The 20220-nt window shown below is 40.8% G+C and overlaps 1 protein-coding gene across 2 annotated transcripts in view; it reads left to right on the forward strand.

Annotated features, from left to right (window-relative positions):
• Window positions 1–19887, forward strand: part of SLC25A12 (solute carrier family 25 member 12) — an 89181-nt gene extending 69294 nt beyond the window's left edge. For both annotated transcript variants that reach the window (XM_037044460.1, XM_037044461.1), the window contains 7 exons: window positions 172–224; window positions 461–541; window positions 12693–12833; window positions 14548–14686; window positions 17334–17492; window positions 17612–17702; window positions 19228–19887. In XM_037044460.1, the coding sequence (XP_036900355.1) occupies window positions 172–224; window positions 461–541; window positions 12693–12833; window positions 14548–14686; window positions 17334–17492; window positions 17612–17702; window positions 19228–19426 (863 nt within the window). In that variant the 3' untranslated portion in view covers window positions 19427–19887. The remainder of the gene's footprint in view (window positions 1–171; window positions 225–460; window positions 542–12692; window positions 12834–14547; window positions 14687–17333; window positions 17493–17611; window positions 17703–19227) is intronic.
• Window positions 19888–20220: the final 333 nt, after the last annotated feature.

Consider the following 20220-nt stretch of genomic DNA (forward strand, 5'->3'; position numbering starts at 1 on the left):
ATAATGATTACATACATATACAGAGTTTTTAGGATAATCCATTTTTCACATTTTAATGAAAACCCTGAGATGTTGTATGGGTAAATAACATGGAGAGAACGATTTCTTGTTGGGCTTGTCTGTGCATGTCTAGTACCTCTATGTGGCTAACAATTCTCTCCATTTACCTAGGTCTGATACCACAGCTTATAGGGGTTGCGCCAGAAAAGGCCATTAAACTGACTGTAAGTTTCTTTCCCATTAAATATGTGTCATTTGTTTTGATTATCATTAAGCCAAAATTAAAGCTGATGCTGTTGAGACCGACACACTCTCAAGGCTATTGTAAAATTTTAAATTTGTAGACATTTGACAATTTTTAATTTTTTCACGAGACAAATATTTTGCTGATTTGGAAAAAACAATAACATGTTAGTTAGTAGAGGGAGTTCTGGTTAACTGATATTTTCTTTCTAATTAGGTTAATGACTTTGTTCGGGACAAATTCACCAGAAGAGATGGCTCCATTCCGCTTTTCGCAGAGATCCTCGCTGGGGGCTGTGTACGTATGAATGCTGGGCACTTCTCGTGGCAGACGTGCTCCTTTAACCTTCTTGCACAGTGAATGTACTGTCTGAGTGACGTTCCTCTGAACACGAGGGGTCGTAAGTAGATTTTCCCAGTGATCATAGGGAATGACTTTTAAATTTCATTGCGTAAACTAACTGGTTTTGAGTGCAGAAGACAGGTAGTAATTTTGTCAGCTCAGTTTCTTAGAAGCTCCTGGAACATTACCTTGCACACTTTTTAAAGTTCTAATTCTGGTTCTTCTTAAACATCACAGAAAATGGTAGTAGTGGATAGAGTTACCATATATTTATATTCAGTGTTACTTTAAAATAAGTGTGAGATGACAGATTAATTGGCCATTATATTTTAGGTGTAGGACTGAGTAAGCCACTGTGGTGTAATTACAATTTCCCTTCTTTAGGGACCAGATGATGTAGCAAACCACCATAACTATGTTGAGACTGTTAACAATTCTGAACACATTTGCCATGTGCTCAGAATTCTGTTTACCTTACAGCAGAAAGATTTCTATCTTTAAAATGTGAGCATGACATAGGATTTGCATCAATTCTCAAATCTGTTTGCAGCCACATTAATTTTATTTGTGGTGTACATATCACATTTAGTAATAGGCGATTCGTTTAAAATTTATTTAATCCATTTTGTCCCCGAAACCCTTAATAACTTCCAGTTGAATTGGCTGAAAGTCTTGGCTAAAACCTCCTCGGTTGCTTGTGGAACCTGAGGTGGTGAGGTCACTGACCTTTGTAGCTTTTAATTCAGAGAATATGCCTCAAGGGTCAGAGAGAGGCTGCTGTGGCTTCTCCTTGATGAGATTTGTCAGCCGGGCACATACCTGGGTCCTCACCTTTCTGCAGCCAATGTTGTTGTGGAAGAGGGGGCTTGGTGTGTGTGTGCACGCGCACACGTCAGCCTGCATGCCCAAGTCATTCTTAAAGACAAAACTCACCTCTTTGGCTGACTTTCTTTTTCATGAAGGACAAATGAAGGACATAGAATAAGACCTTTGCTTAGGCAGATCACCAAAAATGAAGTTTCTCTTCTTTTACCCCAACTAATGCCGTGACTCTCTTTTCTAATGATGGAAACTTTGCAAATCATAAATATTCTTATTATCAGTGGTTTTTGTGTCAGTTTGGTTGTGAAGTTTCCTAACTCAGTTTTGCCACAGCACATGCATACATTTGCCAGAAATCTCCTAAATCATCCTCTATTCTCTGTAGCTAATTATGTCTGTTTCCGTTTGTAATGTCCAGAGGTTTTGCCCATGAAACTGACCTGTTCCCATGTCTGACACGTAACCTACGTAGTTAAACCATAATCAGATACTTGGTTCTTTTGTTCATCCTAGATATGGACCCTGTTTCTGCTTGAGCTTTGGGAGTTTCTGTTGAAGTGTGAGTGCCTTGAGGGTTGTGTTGACACTCTAAATCTCTTCCTTAATCATGACATTTCTGGAAGCTTTGATGGATTGTTCAGCGGAAATTGGCAGCATGAAAAACAGTTTGGTTGGGCTGTAGGCAGAATGATTAGCTTGCCTGCACTTCTTCACTTTGAATGTTTTCTGCTTTCCTTTTCCCTCTCCCCTCCAAGTCTCTTCATTCATGGAGGAAGGAAAATAAGCAATTATTGAGTTTCTACTGATGAATTCAATCACACTACAAATGGTTGTTAAAGCATAATCTTCTACCTCTCCCAAAAGTCGATGTATTTCAACAGAAAATAAAGTCTTGAACAAAAACAATGAATCTCTCCATACAGAATATCAAGCACTATGGAATATAGCCAGAGTCTCTTTACTGAATGAAAGCTGTTAGCAGCCCTGAGATAAAGCCTGGGGAGGTGGCCACCCATGGGCCCGACCAGGAGAACCCTCCCCAGTTGGGTGGTGCGGTGTCCCCATGGGGTTGGCTGAATGCTGTCAGGTGAGAAGAGAGCTACTACTGCTCTTTCAAAAATCGCTCAGCTTTAAAGATGTACTTCATGTGAACTTTAGGTGGGCTAATGGAGAAAAAATGGCTCAAACTGAGCAGTCTGCATTATCTTTGTAGGATTTTTTCCCAGTAGAAAGGCCACTAGGTAGGACCTGGGCCTTGAGTACCCTGTGTACAGGAGGGAAGCTGTGCTATGAAATGGCTGCTGCCTTGTAGGAGAAGTGGTGTGCGTTGACTAGATTGTGACGTGGCCAAGAGATTAAAATATCTAATCCCTGGGCATTACATGTTTCTTATTGTTTGTTTTATGAGCTGTTTTCTAATGTGGGTGATATTTCACACATATAAAAGAGTACACAGTATATAGATATAACAAGTAATAAAAATGAGCATCTATGATCCTACCACTGAACTAAAATATTATTGCTGTCATTGACACTGGCTTTTGCTTTTGATGTAGTTCTAATCTGCTACATTGCAAATAAGCAGTAGGACCTTTTCTTACTGGGCTAAACATTCTATAGGCATTGTCTCATTATAATTCCCAACTAGAGTTGAAAAAAACAAAACCTCAGTTGAAATTCAGCACTTAGTTAATGGCAAAGTTGAGATTCAAACCACTTTTGTCTCTAAATCCATATTTATGTTTGGTATGTTTCCATTCATTCATTCTTTCATTTATTCATTCTCATTGAACAAGCTGTTAAGGCTCAGAAAAATTTAGAGTTTCTTTTATCCTGTGCAGGGGACTAGACTGAGGATGTGTTCATATCATAGAAAAAGGGTAGTTCCTGACAGTCCTCATCAGGTAAAAGTTTATCTTAAATCTAATCGGATTCCACTGAAGTAATTGGAAAGTAGAATTTCTTATCATTATTTACTCATTTCTACATATCACCAAAGAAAATATATGCTTACAATTATAATTCATCATAATAGCTACCATTTCTTGAGCATCTTGCATTGGGCTGAACACTTCATAGGTAATGTCTCATTATTATTATTCCCAGCTAGAGTGGAGGAAGCTAAAAGCTCAGTGAAACCCAGCACTTAGTAAATGGAAAAATTGAGAGTCCATCCACTTCTGTCTCCAAGTCCCTGTTCTTTCATACTTGGGATGTTTCCATTCCCTCGTTTTGTTTACTCATTCTTTCAATCATTGAATGCCTGCTATGTTTCAGGAAAACTTTAAATAACAGCTTAAATGTGTATAATGTAGCAGTTTTTAGTATATTCACAGATATGCAACTGTCACCACAATAAATTTTAAAACATTTTTTATCACCCCTGAAAGAAACCTGGTATCACTTTATCTGTAGCTCTCCGATCTTCCCTCCTCGCCTCCCAGCCAAGCCTTTGGCAACTAACTACTAATAAACTTTCTCTACAGACTCACCAATTCTGGACATTTCATATAAATGCAGTCTTACAATATGTGGCTTTTTGTGTCTGTCTTCTTTCACTCAGCATGTTTTCAAACTTCATCCACATTTTGGTTTGTGGACCTCAGGCCTTTTTATTGGTGAATAATATTCCATCATTATAGATATACCATATTTTGTCCATCTGTTCATCAGTTGTTGAATGTTTGGGTTGTTCCATTTTTAAATATTAGGAAAAGTGCTCCTGTGAACACTCATGTAAAAAGTTTTGTATGCACATGTTTTATTTCTCATGGGTATATACCTAGGAATAGAATTAGTGGGTCACATGGTAACTCTAATTAGTATTTTGAGGAACTGCTAGGCTGTTTTTCAAAGTGGTTGCACGATCTTACATTCCTCCCAGTAGTGTATGGGGGTTCTGATTTTGTCACATCCTTTGCAATGCTTGGTATTATCCATCTTCTCATTGTAGTCATCCAGGGGTGGAAGTGGTATCTTATTGTGAGCCAATGACTTGACAGTGTTGAACATCTTTTCATGAATATGGCCTCTATCTATCTACTTTGGGAGAAGTATGTGCTGAATCTTTGCTCATTTTGAAGGGGGTGGTTTATCTTTTATTATTGAGTTATAACATTTGTTTATATATTTAGAGTACCATATTAGATGTGTTTTATGCAAATATTTTGCACTTTCTTGATCTTGTCCTTTGAAGGATTGGACTTTCATTTTGACAAGACCAATTTATCTATATTTTCTTTTGTTATTTGAGCTTTTGGCGTTATATCTAAGAAACCATAGCCTAATCTGTGGTCATGAAGATTTATAACTCTGTTTTTTCCAAAAGTTACAGTCTTAGCTGTTACATTTAGGTCTTTGATCTTTTACAGCATTTTTTACCTTAATTTTTTAAGGCCTTTTGCCTTGACCACAGATACTGCCAAATGATAATTTCATTTCTGATTGTCAACGTTTTGGTATATTTCTTTCTAAAGTTTTTATACACACACTTTTGTGCATGTGTACATGTGCACACGTGCATGCATGCACACACACATTCTTTTTTAAACCAGACGGGAATTTTGTGCATGCTGACTTCCTGATGACAAATGAAAGAAGCTCTCAGTTTCCAAGGGCAGCTGGTAATCACAGTGGAACTTGTCACTTTAGAAATATAATATAACCTCTGGGAATAGAAGTACAAACAGAGTGTGCATTTTCAAATTTTAAATCTTCATGGTGAGCATTAATCAAACTCTTATTTTATATCTATATCAGAACCTTCCCAAGAAAGATTTACTAGCTCAGAATTTATCATAATTTAGGTGAGCTGACATATTCTTGTAGAGTCTATAAATTGTACTTTAGGTTTCACAATTGCTTGACCTTTCTTTAGGTGGGAATGGGGTAAGAGTGTACATGTATGGTGCAGTTATTCGTGCACTTCTGTTATGGATGCTGTGTGTTTAGTGTGTCTGTGATAATAGGTTTCCGATAATTTTTTCTCATTGGTAAGCCATTCTTACCAGGCTGTTTATTTTTCTATTAGAAAGTCTCTCTTTGTATATATGTATAAGTACATATATATTCCTAGATAAATATAGTTGACTATTTAATTATGATATCTGTTGTGGGCAAGAATAATACTTTAATGTCAATTTAGAATTTTTAAACTATTGTCGCTGCTATGAAGTGGGCAGACGGAGCAGCAGCTCAGGACGACTGGCTCTGCCGCTGCAGATGCTCAGCCAACGCGTGCTGCGGGCTCCATGTGAGCCCAGACGTGATTTGAAGACCCACCCCTTTTATTCTGTAATGCTCTCTGGGGGTCAGGTCAGGGCCTTCTCCATGCCTCAGAATAAGTCTTGGTGAGCTCAGTCAACTTTTTAGCACCTTCTCTTTCTTTCCTTATTACTTCATGGGTATATGTAAAATAAAAATTTTTATCAACACATGTTAATTTATTTAGGTATAATTAATATACCACAGATGAACAGATCTTAGATGTCAGTGAGCTCAATGAGGTTTTTTTGTTTTCCCATCAATTAAAAAGAATTTATTTGGGATACTCAGTGTGTGGTGCTCAGTGAGTTTTTAACAATTGTATGCACCCATGGAATCATCCCCCAAGACAAGATATAGAACATTTCACCCCAGAAAACTCATTCATGCCTTTTCCCAGTGAACCCCTCCTCCCCTTCCCCAGGTAAACACCGCTCTGATTTCGGTCACTAGTTTTGTTTTTTCTCAGATTTCATAGAAATGGCATCGTACAAAATGCATTCTTTCATCATTGCTGTAATTTGTTTAACATCATGTTTTCAAGAGCCATAATCTCTCATTTTTCCTGGGTGAATATCTAAGAGTGTGCTAGGGCAGGTGTATTTTCAGTTTGAACTGCCAGCCGGGCCTTCCAGCAGATGGGCCCTCTCATAGTCGCATTGGCAGCCTGCAAAGAAGTGTTCCAGTCACGCCACATCCTCACCTGCATTCCATGTTCTTAGTCTTTTTTACTTCAGTCATTCTAATTGGTATGCAGTGATACCGTGTTGTGGTTTTAATTTACATTTCCCTGAAGCCTAAACATATTGAGCATTCTTTTATGTGTTTATTGGGTAGTCATCTGTCTTTTTTGGTGAAGTATCTGTTCAAGCCTTCTGCCTATTTTTGATTAGGTTGTTCATATTTGTATTTTTATTGACTTTTAGGAGTTCTTTAATATATCATGGAGATAGTACTTTGTCAAATATATGTGTTATGAATATTTTTCTCAGTCCATGACTTGTCTCTGAATTATCTTAATGGGGTCTCTGGTGGTTAGACATATCCATAAACTTAAGTGGGAAAAAATGTAGTATCTTTTCAAGTCAACAAAGAAGAAAGTTTAAAAGTCTAAACAGACTGACGTATATGTATTTTCCAAATGTCTCTCTGGTATCTTTTTTATGTTGTTAATTCTAACCAGAGTACTTACCTCTTTTGGAGGATGTATGCTTATGAATGGACAGAAGTCATAAAACTCAGAATGTATTTATTGCCCAGCAGAGGGCTAATGTAAATCCATCATGTTGCAGGTGTTTCCTTAGCCCTGTATGAACCTAGCCTCCTGAAGAACACACCCCTTCCCTTGGTATCTTGCTTTCAATCTGCATGGTGCTCTCACACTGGTTAGTGCACAAGAGCTCTGTGATAGATGGGGCACTTGTTGGGATCTCTGTTGTCATATTAGGAAACCATGGAATGGAAAGGTTATGACCTATCCAAGGTTACAAAGTTAACAACACTGTAGATCAACAGCCTTCCAGACCTAACATCTTTCCCCTCTCTCGTGCTTTCGTGCTTTCTCCCTTCAGCCTATGTGTGCCATACACACACACACACACACACACACACACACTGTATTAGGTGCAAGAAGAGTCCAGTTGTTAGTAGGAGCTTTTACTAATCCTTGGAGCCAAGGTCTGTAACTAGCCAGCCCTCTGTGCTGTGTACATGCATACCTCTGAAGAGTTGTTTGGAAATAGTGTCTCCAGGTGTCATCTTCTGGAATCAGTGTGGTCCCAATTGTATGCTTGAATACTTATGTGCACAAGCATATATATGCGCACAAGTGGAAAGTCCACATACATTTATGTCAGCGTGGCTTGTGATAGGTATATAGGAGGTATAGGTATATAGAATGTAGGAGTTTAGACTCTTTCTTTACCCTAGTTAGGGGTATGTGTAATTTCCTCTTATACCCCAGCACCCTGGCATGCATCGCCACTGCAAAACTGCAGTTTATTCTCTTTAAACTGTCTCTGTCCCAGACTATTTTAGAAAGAACCATAGCATTTCTGATTGCTTTATAAAAGTCTGAAAGTGCTTATGGTTGGTGGTGAGTGATAGAGTCACTGTCTATTTGTCTTCCTCTATTTGACAACTAAGTGACTTTTCTTAGGTTCCTGGTTATTTTAAATGCACATATTTTGTACATCTGTTCAAGGAGCTGGTGTGGCTTTAAATTGAAGTTAGACTCGCACCAGCCTCTGTAAAGGGAGACTTTGTACAGATTGGACATTTTGTGGTTGGGGAGGGAAGTAGTTGCAAACTATAGGAGACAACAGATCAAAGAAGAAAGTAAACAGGGGCCTCGGCACAGGCAGGGCCAGGTCCCCAGCCTCTCTGTGGACTCTGCCCCGGGCAGGGTTGGGAGGGCAGGAGGTTGGACAGGCCCAGTCCTGTGTGCAGCCCCTTGGCCTCCGTCCCATCAGCGGTGTAGTGACATCTCAATATCGCATTCTTTTCCTCCTAACTTTTGCTGTCAGCGTTCGTGGGTTTATTTTGTCATTAAAAAGAAAAAATATGTGACACAAGATTAAATGGAAGTTTTTGTTTACTTTCTTTCCGTTTCTGTTATATGTAGATAACCCTCATTCAGATGAGATCTGTTCCCTTTATTGTTTCGTTTGTAATTCAGTTCTCAACAAAGAAATGACTCAGTACTGAAAAACAAAAGAATCTAAGTCAGTTCTAGTATTAATGCTTTCCTCTCCTTAAAAATATAAGCAGCAATTTGAAGAGGAAAATTTAGCAATTAGAGAGTGAAACGTTAATTTCAGTGAGTTGGTGAGTGAAAAGATTCATCAAAGGTGTGTAGAATGGTATGTTATCTAATGTGAACATCAGTACCGGAAGCAACAAGATGTCAAGTTAGACAGTGTTTATTTAAGACCATGTAGCTGTGTTATCATCAGGGTTTAATTTGAAATTTTATATATCTTTGGTGCCTATTATTTCAGATCACTAGATATTTTTGACATTCATATACATACACAGGGAGAGATAAACTTTAAAAAATTTATTGGGACCTTCATTCAGTGCCAGTAGGAATGTAAACTGATACCACCAGTATTTTTTTTTTTTTGAGGAAAACAGCAGGGAGGTCCAAAAAAATGAAGAATGGAGCTTGTTTATGACCCAGCAAACCCTCTTATGGGTATCTACCAGAAAAAAATTTTTTTAAGATTTTTAAAATTTATTGTCAGAGGGAAAGTAGGGGAGAAAGAAAGGGAGAGAAACATCAATGTGTGGTTGCCTTTCTCATGTCCCACCTGAGGACCTGGCCCACAACCCAAGCATGTGCCCTGATTGAGAATTGAACTGGCAGCCTTTGGTTTGCAGGTGGTTCCCAGTCCACTGAGCCACACCAGTCAGGGCCAAAAAACTTAAAAACCTTTATTTGCAAGATATATGCACCCCTATGTTCATTGCTGTATTATTCACAGTGGCCAAGACATAGATAAGCTTTTTTAAAGTTTTGGGACTACAGATAGTTTTTTAAAAATGCGTTTAAAGTACATAAATTACCAAATTTACCACAGAGAAAAATGTGTGAGAGAGGACCTAGTCTTTCACAGAAGCCATTGTTTCTAAGAACTGGTCTGTTTCTTATTTTGGGGAGGCTTTTTGTTTGTTTGTTTTGTTTTTGAGTGGTTAATACATTTATTTAATTCAGAATTTAAAAGATGCAGTGGGGTATGCTTTGAAAATTATTTCTTCTAGCTACTTATTTCTTTTTTCAGGAGGCAACCAGTGTTTTCATCTCTAAGCCATTCTGATTTTGATAAATTTCAGTAAATTTTGACCTATTTGTCATAAATGGGTACCTAACATTTTATGTTCTGTTTATGTCATTGGCATAATTTTATTACCCAGTCTCCCAATCTCCTTGTTTGATTAAGAGCATAAATTTTTTCTACTTAGTTTCTTATTGGACATTTAAATTTTTTTGTTTAATTTTGTTGCTTTTTAAAATAGCAAATATTAGCATATTTATAAAAATACAGGGACTATATTTTTCATTAAAATGTTGCCATATTTTTATTTCACAACTTTACACTCCTGCAGTTTTGTATATTCATTGATTATATGTGCTGTAAGCAGTGTTTTTTTGTGTGAAAAGCTGTTATTAATGATATCACTTATCATCGATAGTCTTAAAATAGAGGAGATATTATATTTTCTTGTATTTGTTTCTTAGAGGGGAAACATAGTTAAGGATGTAATAACATCATAATCCTTATTCTATATTACTAGGTTTCTTAGCTGAGCGATTGAATAATTGAAGATTTTATACCCCCTCCCCCCATCTTCAATTTAACACGTTAGAAACAGTGGTCAACCGTCAAGTATTGAAAAAAGGACAATGCATATTTTCCATATACGTTTCCTTCTAAGTGTTATACAATATTCAAAATTTAAGACAGCCACAATCTTTATTTTCTCTATAATCATTCAGTATTTTTGGATAGTATTTGTCTGCATATTCCTAGGCCTACTATAATGTTTTTAAAAAATGTACATTGACTATTAAAACATATACAGACTGTGCAATTGCTAGAAGTTCTCCTTCAAATGCAGTGCACAGGTGTGAACAGACTTTTGGGTGGGTGTGTGCCTTGCTGCACGCTCACTTGTCAGACCGCATGTCTGTGTCAGTCTGCTCGTGGGGTTGCATCCAGTGTGCTGTTGGGACTTAGCATGTGTTCTAGGTAACACGTCTTCGGAGCATCCCACAGTTACAGTGTTTGTGTTTTTGAGTGCAGTTATTTTCTTCTTAGTTGTACTGTCCTCAGAGAAAGCCTGTTACATGTACACTCAGGCAGAAATTTGAAGAGTTGTTAAAGGAATATGAATCTCAATAAACTAGCAGTTATTTCCAAAAGTGTCCATGAGAACAGAAGGGGAGGAGGGAACTGTGGGGTGGTGGTATGCTGGTTGGGGTACTACTGTTCTGCCGGATGTTATAATTTACCAATGATTAAAAACATGAAAGAACTTCATTTAAACATAGTGACCATTTTTAATAAGTGGCACCCAGGGGTTGACAATGTCTGGTGATGGCAAATTTGGGGGATTATAATCAAAATTTGTGGTTCTGTTATTATTTTTTAACCTGCTTTAGTTTAGAACATAAAGCACATTTTCCCAAAGATAGTCTTTTGCAACCATTATTTAAACAAGAGATTTCAAGGAAGTAGCAAACTTTTCAAATTGGTTTGGTCTTCAATACTACCTATGGAAGCAATTATTTGGATTACCATTTTAACATAACTTTTCACCCAGCAATCCTTTTGAAAGTATTGCTTGCTCAGATTGAAACACTGAACTACTTCTTCCTGCCTGTAGTGCAACAGATTACAAAATGAGAAACACGAGCAAATCAATCTGTAAAACTGGGTCAGTTGGTCACCCAGGGGCCTGTGTGCCAGTGTGGGAGCTGGGAGTTGCACAAAGCCCAGAGAGAGAGAGCAAATTGCTACACCCCCACCTCGGTGACAGAAAGAGGAGTAGGGCCCTAGGGAAACCGGGTAATAAGCTTCATGTGAAGAGGAGAGGAATCCTGTGTCAGTGCTGGCGGTTGTGGATGCTGATAGGAGTAAAGGGTCAGGACTCAGACAGCAGTAGGTGGGGGTTTGTTGCCCCAGGGCAGTTAGGAGAGCAGGCTGGGGCTGTTGCTGCCCCTCAGAGGGAGGTCTGGGAAGGCTGTGGGATTTAGAAAAATGAACTGGAGTGTGGGCGAAAGTCGAACATGGAAGCAGCATCGAATGCTGCGTGGGAGTTTATTGTGTGTAGTCTTCCTATACCTGTGGGATTACAGTGCCCCAACGAGGCACATTTCCCATTTCACACGTGACGTGCTGTTACAGTGGAGTTATATCATATATAACTATATAAATGACTATATAAATAACTATATAAACTAATAACTATAAATAACTATATAACTATATAAATGACTATATAGTTATGACTATATAAATGTGGTTGTGATTATATAATGTAAATGGCCACAGGTGAGCTGTAGATGTACAAATGAGACTTTTTCACTTCATAAATGAAGATATATATGTATTTATATTTTAAAAATGTATTCATTTTTATATTTATGTGCATATACTTACACACATTCTTCCTTACAGAAACCAAAAAAGGAGTTGGTAGTAGCTTTGTTAAACATTCTTTTTTTTCTGCTACCAGTTGACAGATTTCAGATGCAAATACACTCTTTGTCCAAATTCTGTCAGTCACCACTGGGCAGTGTGGTGTGTGGCTCTAATTTATTTGCCTGTGTTGTACTTGTGGTAACTAGATGTTCCGTTTCCTAGCTCTGCTTTGAAGAGTTTCTGGTTTTGTGTTGAAAGGATACTGAAATTGTCTTTCTCAATTCTCTACTTTTGTGTGGGTGTTACTGCATAGAGTTTTTTCTCAGGACTAGACACCGTAGGATTTGGGCCAGAGGAGACTTCCCCTCTGATTTAAGGCACCTCCAAGGGGCAAAGTTGTGTTAATTGTTCTACAGCCCAAGGGAGTTTGAGCAGGGGGCTGCGCTAAATCAGATGCTTGCTAAGACGAGGAAAGAAACCACTGTAGATCCGGATTTTAGCTCCAGCTCATAAAAGATAGCAAGCATCTCTTTCCCTCTCATTGGGAGCTCCCAGCCAGCACATCTGGCTTCACTTTTGTTTTCCAAATGAGTTTATTAGTTTTGCCATTTTGGATATGGCTGGGTTGACCCTGGAAAGACCAGTCTGAGAAACTCTCTTGACATCTCAAGCAGAAACAAACCCAGACACAGACTGGCTTCAGGAGAGTTTGGGTCTGTCCTCATGAACTGGCGGAAGCATTGTCCTCTCGTATCCCCGTGAAGAGGGAGATGTGAAGTGGTACAATGTGGAGGCTTTTCTGGATTTTTCTTCCTTACAATGCCAGCGAGGCTCTGATCTGGAAATCTGCTTCTGTCTCTCCTCCCTGCCTGCAGGCTGGTGGCTCTCAGGTCATCTTCACCAACCCACTGGAGATAGTGAAGATTCGCCTGCAGGTAGCGGGAGAGATCACTACAGGACCCAGGGTCAGCGCCCTGAGTGTGCTGCGGGACCTGGGAGTTTTTGGTTTGTATAAGGTGGGTTGATTCCCGCAGCTTACCTCAGTAGAAATCTTGTCATGTACGCCATAGGAATGTGCAAGAGTGTGGAAACCATATGTCTTCCCCACAAACGGGAAAACAATCTTGTCCTGCAGAGTAGTTCCTGGAGGAGAAAATCAAACAAAAAGGAAAAATCGGGACACTTCTGTTAGAGGCAGTGGGATATACAGACTCGCTCTCCTGTTGTTCTCTTCAGGCTTTTCTGAAGCTGCCAGCAGGGGGTGCCGCTCTTCTGAGGCCTTTTATCTGAGACGGGTTAGGGAAAAGTTTCTTCAGTGTTCTCTTCAGGCTGGTTTAGGACTTCAAGATAGTCTTATGTTTATTTTGAGTCTGAGTTATCTCTATTGTTATCTTCCCAGTAGGAGCTTCTCTTTGTCTTAATAATTTGACCACAGTGAAACAGTAGTTGAGTTTGGTAGGATTCGGGTCTTTAAGAAGGTAAGTGGTGGGATTTGTCAATAATGAATTCCATTAAAAAAAATAGAGTGTATTGTACTTTAGCAAAATGCCAGTCAACAGATTCCTTCCCTGCAGGTATACTTACTCCCATTATTACAGATCAGATGTAATGGAGCAGAAGCTATTATTTTTCTTAAACAAGGAAGAGTTTTCTTTCCATTCTTGTGCCTGGTGTAAGGGGAGAATACGTAAACTTAGCTGCTGTAGACAACTGTGTTTCCACAGCATTTGATTTATTTATAGATCCATCACTGCAGCAGCAAATTAGAAATGAGAAATTCTGTATGTTAGACTCACGCAGCTCCAGGGCTCTCAGGAGACCAGTAAGCCCGCGATGCCTGTCGTCCATTCTGTACACATTCCTTCCCTCATACCCCCAATTTCCATCCTTGTTGGAATTCCCTTTTGTTAACCATGTTTCTCCTTGTATCACCCTTCAGAGAGTCCCTGGAATTAAAAACCATTTTTTTAAAATGTTTGAGGTGTCTTTGAAAAGTAGCCGTTCAGGAAGCAAGTGCTGAAGCTGGACTGTTCAGCTGGCTGGGTGAAGCCCTGGGCTGTGGAACGCATGGGTTCCTGACCAAGCTGAGGAGGATGTTCATCGTGACTTCAGTCCCTGAGACAAAGTGTCCCCACATGGCTTTCTACTCCCGTGGAAACCTCCTGCTCAAACATTTTGTCTGGGTCCCCCCCGCCAGTACGCTGCAATTTAGGACAGGGGGACATTGATGGGTTTTTTCCCCCCTTCCTTTCCCACTGCCACTGCCTATAGCTTCTTACCTGGCACTTCAGGGGCTCTGGCTGATGTGGATTGAATTATAGTTTGTTAGTTTGGGGGCTGTCTTTGCTGGTTGCTTTGGAATCAAGCCGTTAATACTGGGTTTCCAAGTGTATTCCCCCTCACCCACCCCCATCAAAGCCAAACAGAACAAGTGGCCTGGAAGTTTGAGAACTGAATTTTTATTAACCTTAAAAATTGCATCTATACTGGAAATGCCAGAAAATTCTTAGTTGTGAGGATGACATCATTGCCCACTTAACTAATTCTAGGACTCCAGGATCCAGCAGCCTTTCTTGAGCTCTGAGCCGTGCAAGTGTCTCTGTGTCCCCTAGCTCTCCCGACTTCCCTTCCACATCAGCCCCAACGCCGCTGGAGGGACACCTCAGCTCGTCACCTCGTGGGCACCCTGTTTACACAACTGTTTTGCTCCGTTTCCTCATTGTGTGACAGGGTGCCAAAGCGTGTTTCCTCCGAGACATTCCCTTCTCTGCCATCTATTTTCCTGTTTATGCTCATTGCAAACTGCTTCTGGCTGATGAAGGCGGACATGTGGGAGGTTTCAATCTCCTTGCAGCTGGAGCCATGGCAGGTAACTACCATTTTATGTTTTTCAGCCAAAAGAAACCCCCTCCGCCCATTCTCTTTGAGAAGTACAGAATCTCTGTTCTTTCCTACTTTGTTTCTGGAAGGGTTATTGTTTGTATCTGACTTAGTTTAAATGGGATCGCTTTTTCTCCTTTGTGGGAAACGCTGTAATTCTGATGAGAGTTAATTACATTTGCATAATGTGGATAAACAGCTTAATGCAGCTTAGCAACTTGGAGCCAAATTAGATCTGCCCATCTAAATTGGGCTTTCATCATTACCGTGTTTCTTAGCCTCCTGTACCCCGAAACCTAGGGTGCAGCCCAGCTATATGTTAAGGTGGAAAAGGTTTTTAATCAAATCAGTTGCTTTGTTATCCCTTGTACTGATGCGTGGGGCTGGCATGCCCTTTCTAGTGTATTGGAATTGGGATGATTTGGCCCACAATTGAGCCTTTATCACAAAGCTGTTCCTGTTCTTCCTGCCATCGTCCTCAGACCAAAGTAAGCAGTACTTCCCCAGCACACCACCTTGTCCTTGACCGGCATCATCACTGTGTCTTAACACTTTCCACCTTTTATTTGTGGTTGTTTGTACGAGTTTTGTCCTCTGTTCTAGGATGGGGGCTCCTTGAGGGCAGAGGGTTCCTTCTGTCCATCCTTGCCTTCCTGATGTGGCCAGCAGAGTAATAATAGGATAAATATCAATCAATAAAAGTTGATGGAAAAATGAAAACCTCCATCTGGTCTAAGATACCAAATTGGACACAGAAGAGATTCATCTGAAAAGAAGAGCCTAAAAAATGTAGGGAGGTACTAAGATGCTTCCTTCTGACTCATGGGTCCAGCCTTCCTCTGGAGTTGTGAAGGAGCTGACTTGTGATAGAAGGCAGGGGACCAGGTGTCCCTGGCTGGGCCAGTGCTCAGGAATGACAGAGGAAGGAAATAGGGGGGCTGTAGTTTTCCTCCGTTATAGCGGGTCAGGGACAGAAACGTGAAGGGTGAACACAAACCCAGACACTGTCCCTAAGTGATCACTGCAGCTCTGATTGCCTGAGCTCACTGCCCGTGGAGCTCTCACCAGGTCCATTCTGGTGAGAGTGGGTCCTGCTGGTGCCCTGGCTCAACGTGGCCGTGCAGCCTGGGCACTGCCTGCAGTGTGGGGTGTGGCAGGTACCCTTGGTTCTGAGGGCGCTGGGGTGGACCATGTTGTTGTCCTCAGCCTTGAAGACGGGGAATGACAGGGAGTGTGATGATTAAGAAAGTCTCCCAGGGAGCTTTGAGCTATTGTTTGGGGCCCAGCAAATCCCTTGTCTTTCTGGCGTTGGTAACATCCGTCAGTTACGTGCACATTTGAAAGGCAGTAAAGCTACCTGCTCAGCCTTGCCACTGGGTGCTCGTGCAGCCCCTCTGTGGTGTTCACCAAAGTCTCCCAGTCTTAAATGGGAGACTTCCTTAATGGGACTGACACATTTTCCCTCAAGTCCTTTCTCGGTGCTTTCCAACCAGCAGCAAAAAAACAAAACAAAACAAAATAAAAAGCCAGCCAAAGAACAGCTTACTCATGGACAGGCATTTTGCCAGTGCATGATGGGACCAAGTAAACATCTCCATGGAACCGTCAGCGCCAGCTGCTTGCCCACAAACATTTGATGTCAGTTTTCAGAAGGAGAGATGAACTTGTCTAATTTTTACCTGTAAAGTTTGCTGGTAAGAACTGACAATATTCAGAGTCCAGAACATTCCAAAAGCAGGCAATATACCTAGTTTCCTCTGGGTGGGGTACAGAGCCATGCTGAGGGGAGTTGTTTTTTTCACCCTCAAACAGAGCTCCTGAAAGTCCTCCAGTTGCATCTACCTGGTAATGATTCAGGAATTCAGTCCATGCTGAATTTCCCTGGCCCTGAAGAAGATGGTCTTGCTCCTTTGTTCCTTGTTTTGCTTTATAAGTTCCAAAGTGTGGTGGTGAAACCCACCTCGTGTGTCTTGCTGCTGATCAGTCTCAACAGGAGCCCAGGGTTCTTGGACACGGGGGTGGATGATGAGACCTTGCCGTGATCTTTACCCAGTGGCCTGGCCTCCCCTCCCCCGGTTGTAATGACTTCTCTCTTACATGCATGTCTGAAAGGACTCAGTCAGCTCTCAAGTTAGCCCCTCAGACTGGTGAGTGGACATGAGTATTGATACTCACCTTGCACATTATGGTGACAAGAATCAGCATAAAGCAACACAGTTTGATGTCAGATACCTTTAGGAGCTCAATTCATGGACATTATCCTCATTTCTTATTATACATGAAAAATGCTTGTATTTTATTAAGAAATAAAAGGAGGTAAACTGTTTGAAACCTAAGGGAGAACTCTTGGGAATTATCCTAGCAATATTGCTGCCTTTCCCCACCCCTCTCACAGTTCTTTGGGATCATGCAGTATGGAGTGATTTTTCCTGAGTCAGAAGGAAAAAAATTTTACCCCGACCACACTGAAACAACTAGTAGACATTTATATCATTTTTCTATTAGTGTCCAGGCATCTACTTATGAGGCTTTGAGTTAAAGCAGTTGAAGTTGCTAATTATATTGTTAGATGTTAGCAGTATTTCTGTCCTTCATAAGGTACTTTGGATGAATTAAATGTGCCTTTCTCCTGAAAGGTGTGCCTGCGGCTTCCCTGGTAACCCCTGCCGATGTCATCAAGACGAGACTGCAAGTGGCTGCCCGTGCTGGCCAGACAACGTACAGTGGTGTCATCGACTGTTTCCGGAAGATACTCCGGGAGGAAGGGCCCGCAGCGTTTTGGAAAGGAACTGCAGGTGGGGCTGGAGCCCTTTGGGATGGCTGGCTGGCGTTAGCGGCACCCGCTTCCATTTCTAACTGGTCGCCTTTGCCACAGGCGCCGTGGTGTTAAGTGCCCCCCATCTCTCTTTTTCAGCCCGAGTGTTTCGGTCCTCTCCCCAGTTTGGTGTTACCCTCGTCACCTACGAGCTTCTCCAGCGGTGGTTTTACATTGATTTTGGAGGCCTGTAAGTGCGGCTGTTTCACACCTTTGTAAAGAAAGCACCAAACCAAACAGGCCTTTGCTCAGCCTACAGAGGCAGTTTGGATCTCTCAGAAACGGGTAGGACAGAGCATGCTACAGGACCAGTGCATTTAAATCAAACAGTGGGCTTGAGACGCTTCGGTGTAAGGGAGGACGCCCTTGACAGGGTGATACCCTGTGCAGTATTAAGCAGCTCCTTGGGGGAAATTTATGGAAGCAGCAAATTAAAATGTTATGTGAATAGTTATCTTTCTTTAGTGTAAGGAGTAATGAGCTTCTTGGATTTAGGTTCTTATTACTTAGATTTTATTATATGGCCTTTTCACTACAAGTAATGTAACTGTATTAGATACACGTGTGAACTTCATTTCAAAGACTCAAGCCCTTCACACCTCTGAGACATCATTATTCACTGTAATTTATTATTAGAATAGGTATAGATGTTCTTAGAACTAATTTGTAGCAAACAAAACAAAAAAGGTTCAAAGAGAGGTTATGTCTATGGGCATAATCACCAATGAGATCTAGGCCAGAAACTGGGCCTCTTGAAGCTTAATGCTTCAAACCTGCACCAGAGAGAAAAGGAATCACTTGTTGAATTTGCTGGGTGGGGAAGGTTTTATCCAAAGCAAACACTTAGCAGCTTCAGCGTAAGATCAAATCCCACATGTAAGTCTTCACCTCTCTTTACCTGGTAAACCTATAAACCCCTTTTCTGCTCAGAGGCCATGTTCAGAATTAGCTAAGGCCAAGTTAAGAATCCCATAGAGGAACTAATACAAAGAATGAAGAGCAGTCTTACAGTTCCAGGCTTTTCTGTGCTTCCACATTCCAAAAAGTAAGAATTATATTTTTTTAAGAATTTTAGTAATAACCCTCATAAGTCTACTGTTTTAAAAGTCAGCTTTTTAAATTGTCAAAGTAGCCCTGACTGGTGTGGCTCAGAAGATTGAGCTTGGGCCTGTGAACCAAAAGGTCACCAATTCAATTCCCAGTCAGGCATGTGCCTGGGTTGTGGGCCAGGTCTCCCCACCCCTAGTGGAGGCCATGCGAGAGGCAACCACACATTAATGTTTTTCTCCCTCTTTTTCTCCCTCCCTTCCCCTCTCTCTAAAAATAAATAAAATCTTAAAAAATAATAAATTATCAAAGTAAACTCTTTATGATTAAGTTATGCTTAGTTTAGAAAATTTGGGAAATAGGAAAGTATAAAAGAGAAAATCATTCATAATCTGCTTCCTCAGAAAGTGTTAGTGTTTGAGTGTATTATCATCTGATCTGTTTTCTATGGACCTATTTATATAAGTATATATATGTTGAAATTGAGGCTGTTGTCTTCTAAGTCAAATATGTGAATGTGTTGCTTTCAGAGCCCCTATAAATCGTGACTAGCACGGCGTGGACCACAGGAGATTGTTGGATGCGTGGGGCAGACTGAAAATGTTCAGTCATTATGCCGCCCTGTTCATTCTTGAGCATGCTAACCATTTGCTTTTTTCCATCAACAGCAAACCCTCTGGCTCAGAACCGACACCTAAATCACGCATTGCAGACCTCCCTCCTGCCAATCCTCATCACATCGGTGGATACAGACTCGCCACAGCCACTTTCGCTGGCATTGAAAACAAGTTTGGCCTTTATCTCCCCAAATTTAAATCTCCTAGTGTTCCTGTGGTTCAGACAAAGGCAGTGGTAGCAGCCCAATGATGAGACAAGCGCTGAATGTGGCAGAGCAGCCTCCGGGGGAGAGAGGCCTGGGAGGGCGGCCGCGTGGTGCTGGCTGGGCTGAGGAGTCTATATGGCATATACATATATGTGTTTATAATCATTTGCCAGGGGAAGAAAAGAAACCACAATGCAGTTTCAAGCTTTAGTCTTACATGTTGAAATGTTTTCTGAGCTTTGGCATGAATTAGTGTTCTAGACTGCTTTGCACAGCTTGCCCTTAGAGTGAGTGACTGTACATATTGTACATCTTTGTACAGAGACATCTCAGCACCTCATCCCAATAAATCACATTTATAGAATGTAATGCAGTTCTAGTGGCTTGAAATGTACAGAATGTTTTGAAAGTGTTTTATTAAAAATCACATGGAAATAAATGTATAACAATTACGTTCATTCTCTTATTGGTGACTTAGAGAAATAAAGCATCAATATTGGATGTATTTCATTTCTAGCTTGTTTTCCATTCTGGGATAAAAAGGTATTTGCTGATAAAGAGGTGTTACAAGACCAAGTGCTGACACCACTGAATAAGAGATCCTTTGGAAAAGATGTGTGTCAGTGGGTGACAGGACCAGGTGTACGGCTTGAGTGTGCTGAAGTGTTTCCCTTGTATTTAACATGTGTGTAGACCCTCCTCTGTTCATACAAAGGCTCTCCCCCGACAGCCCCTCTGCCGTGAGCGTGCATATGGGAAGAGGGACATTGCCACATGCCTGGCTTCGTTGTGCCTTCCTCTGACACAGCACGGCGAAGGTCGTGCTTTCAGAAGAGTA

This window comes from Sturnira hondurensis, unplaced genomic scaffold, assembly GCF_014824575.4.
Source record: "Sturnira hondurensis isolate 20B ecotype Veracruz unplaced genomic scaffold, ASM1482457v3 Scaffold0004136, whole genome shotgun sequence".
NCBI classification, from domain to species: domain Eukaryota; kingdom Metazoa; phylum Chordata; class Mammalia; order Chiroptera; family Phyllostomidae; genus Sturnira; species Sturnira hondurensis.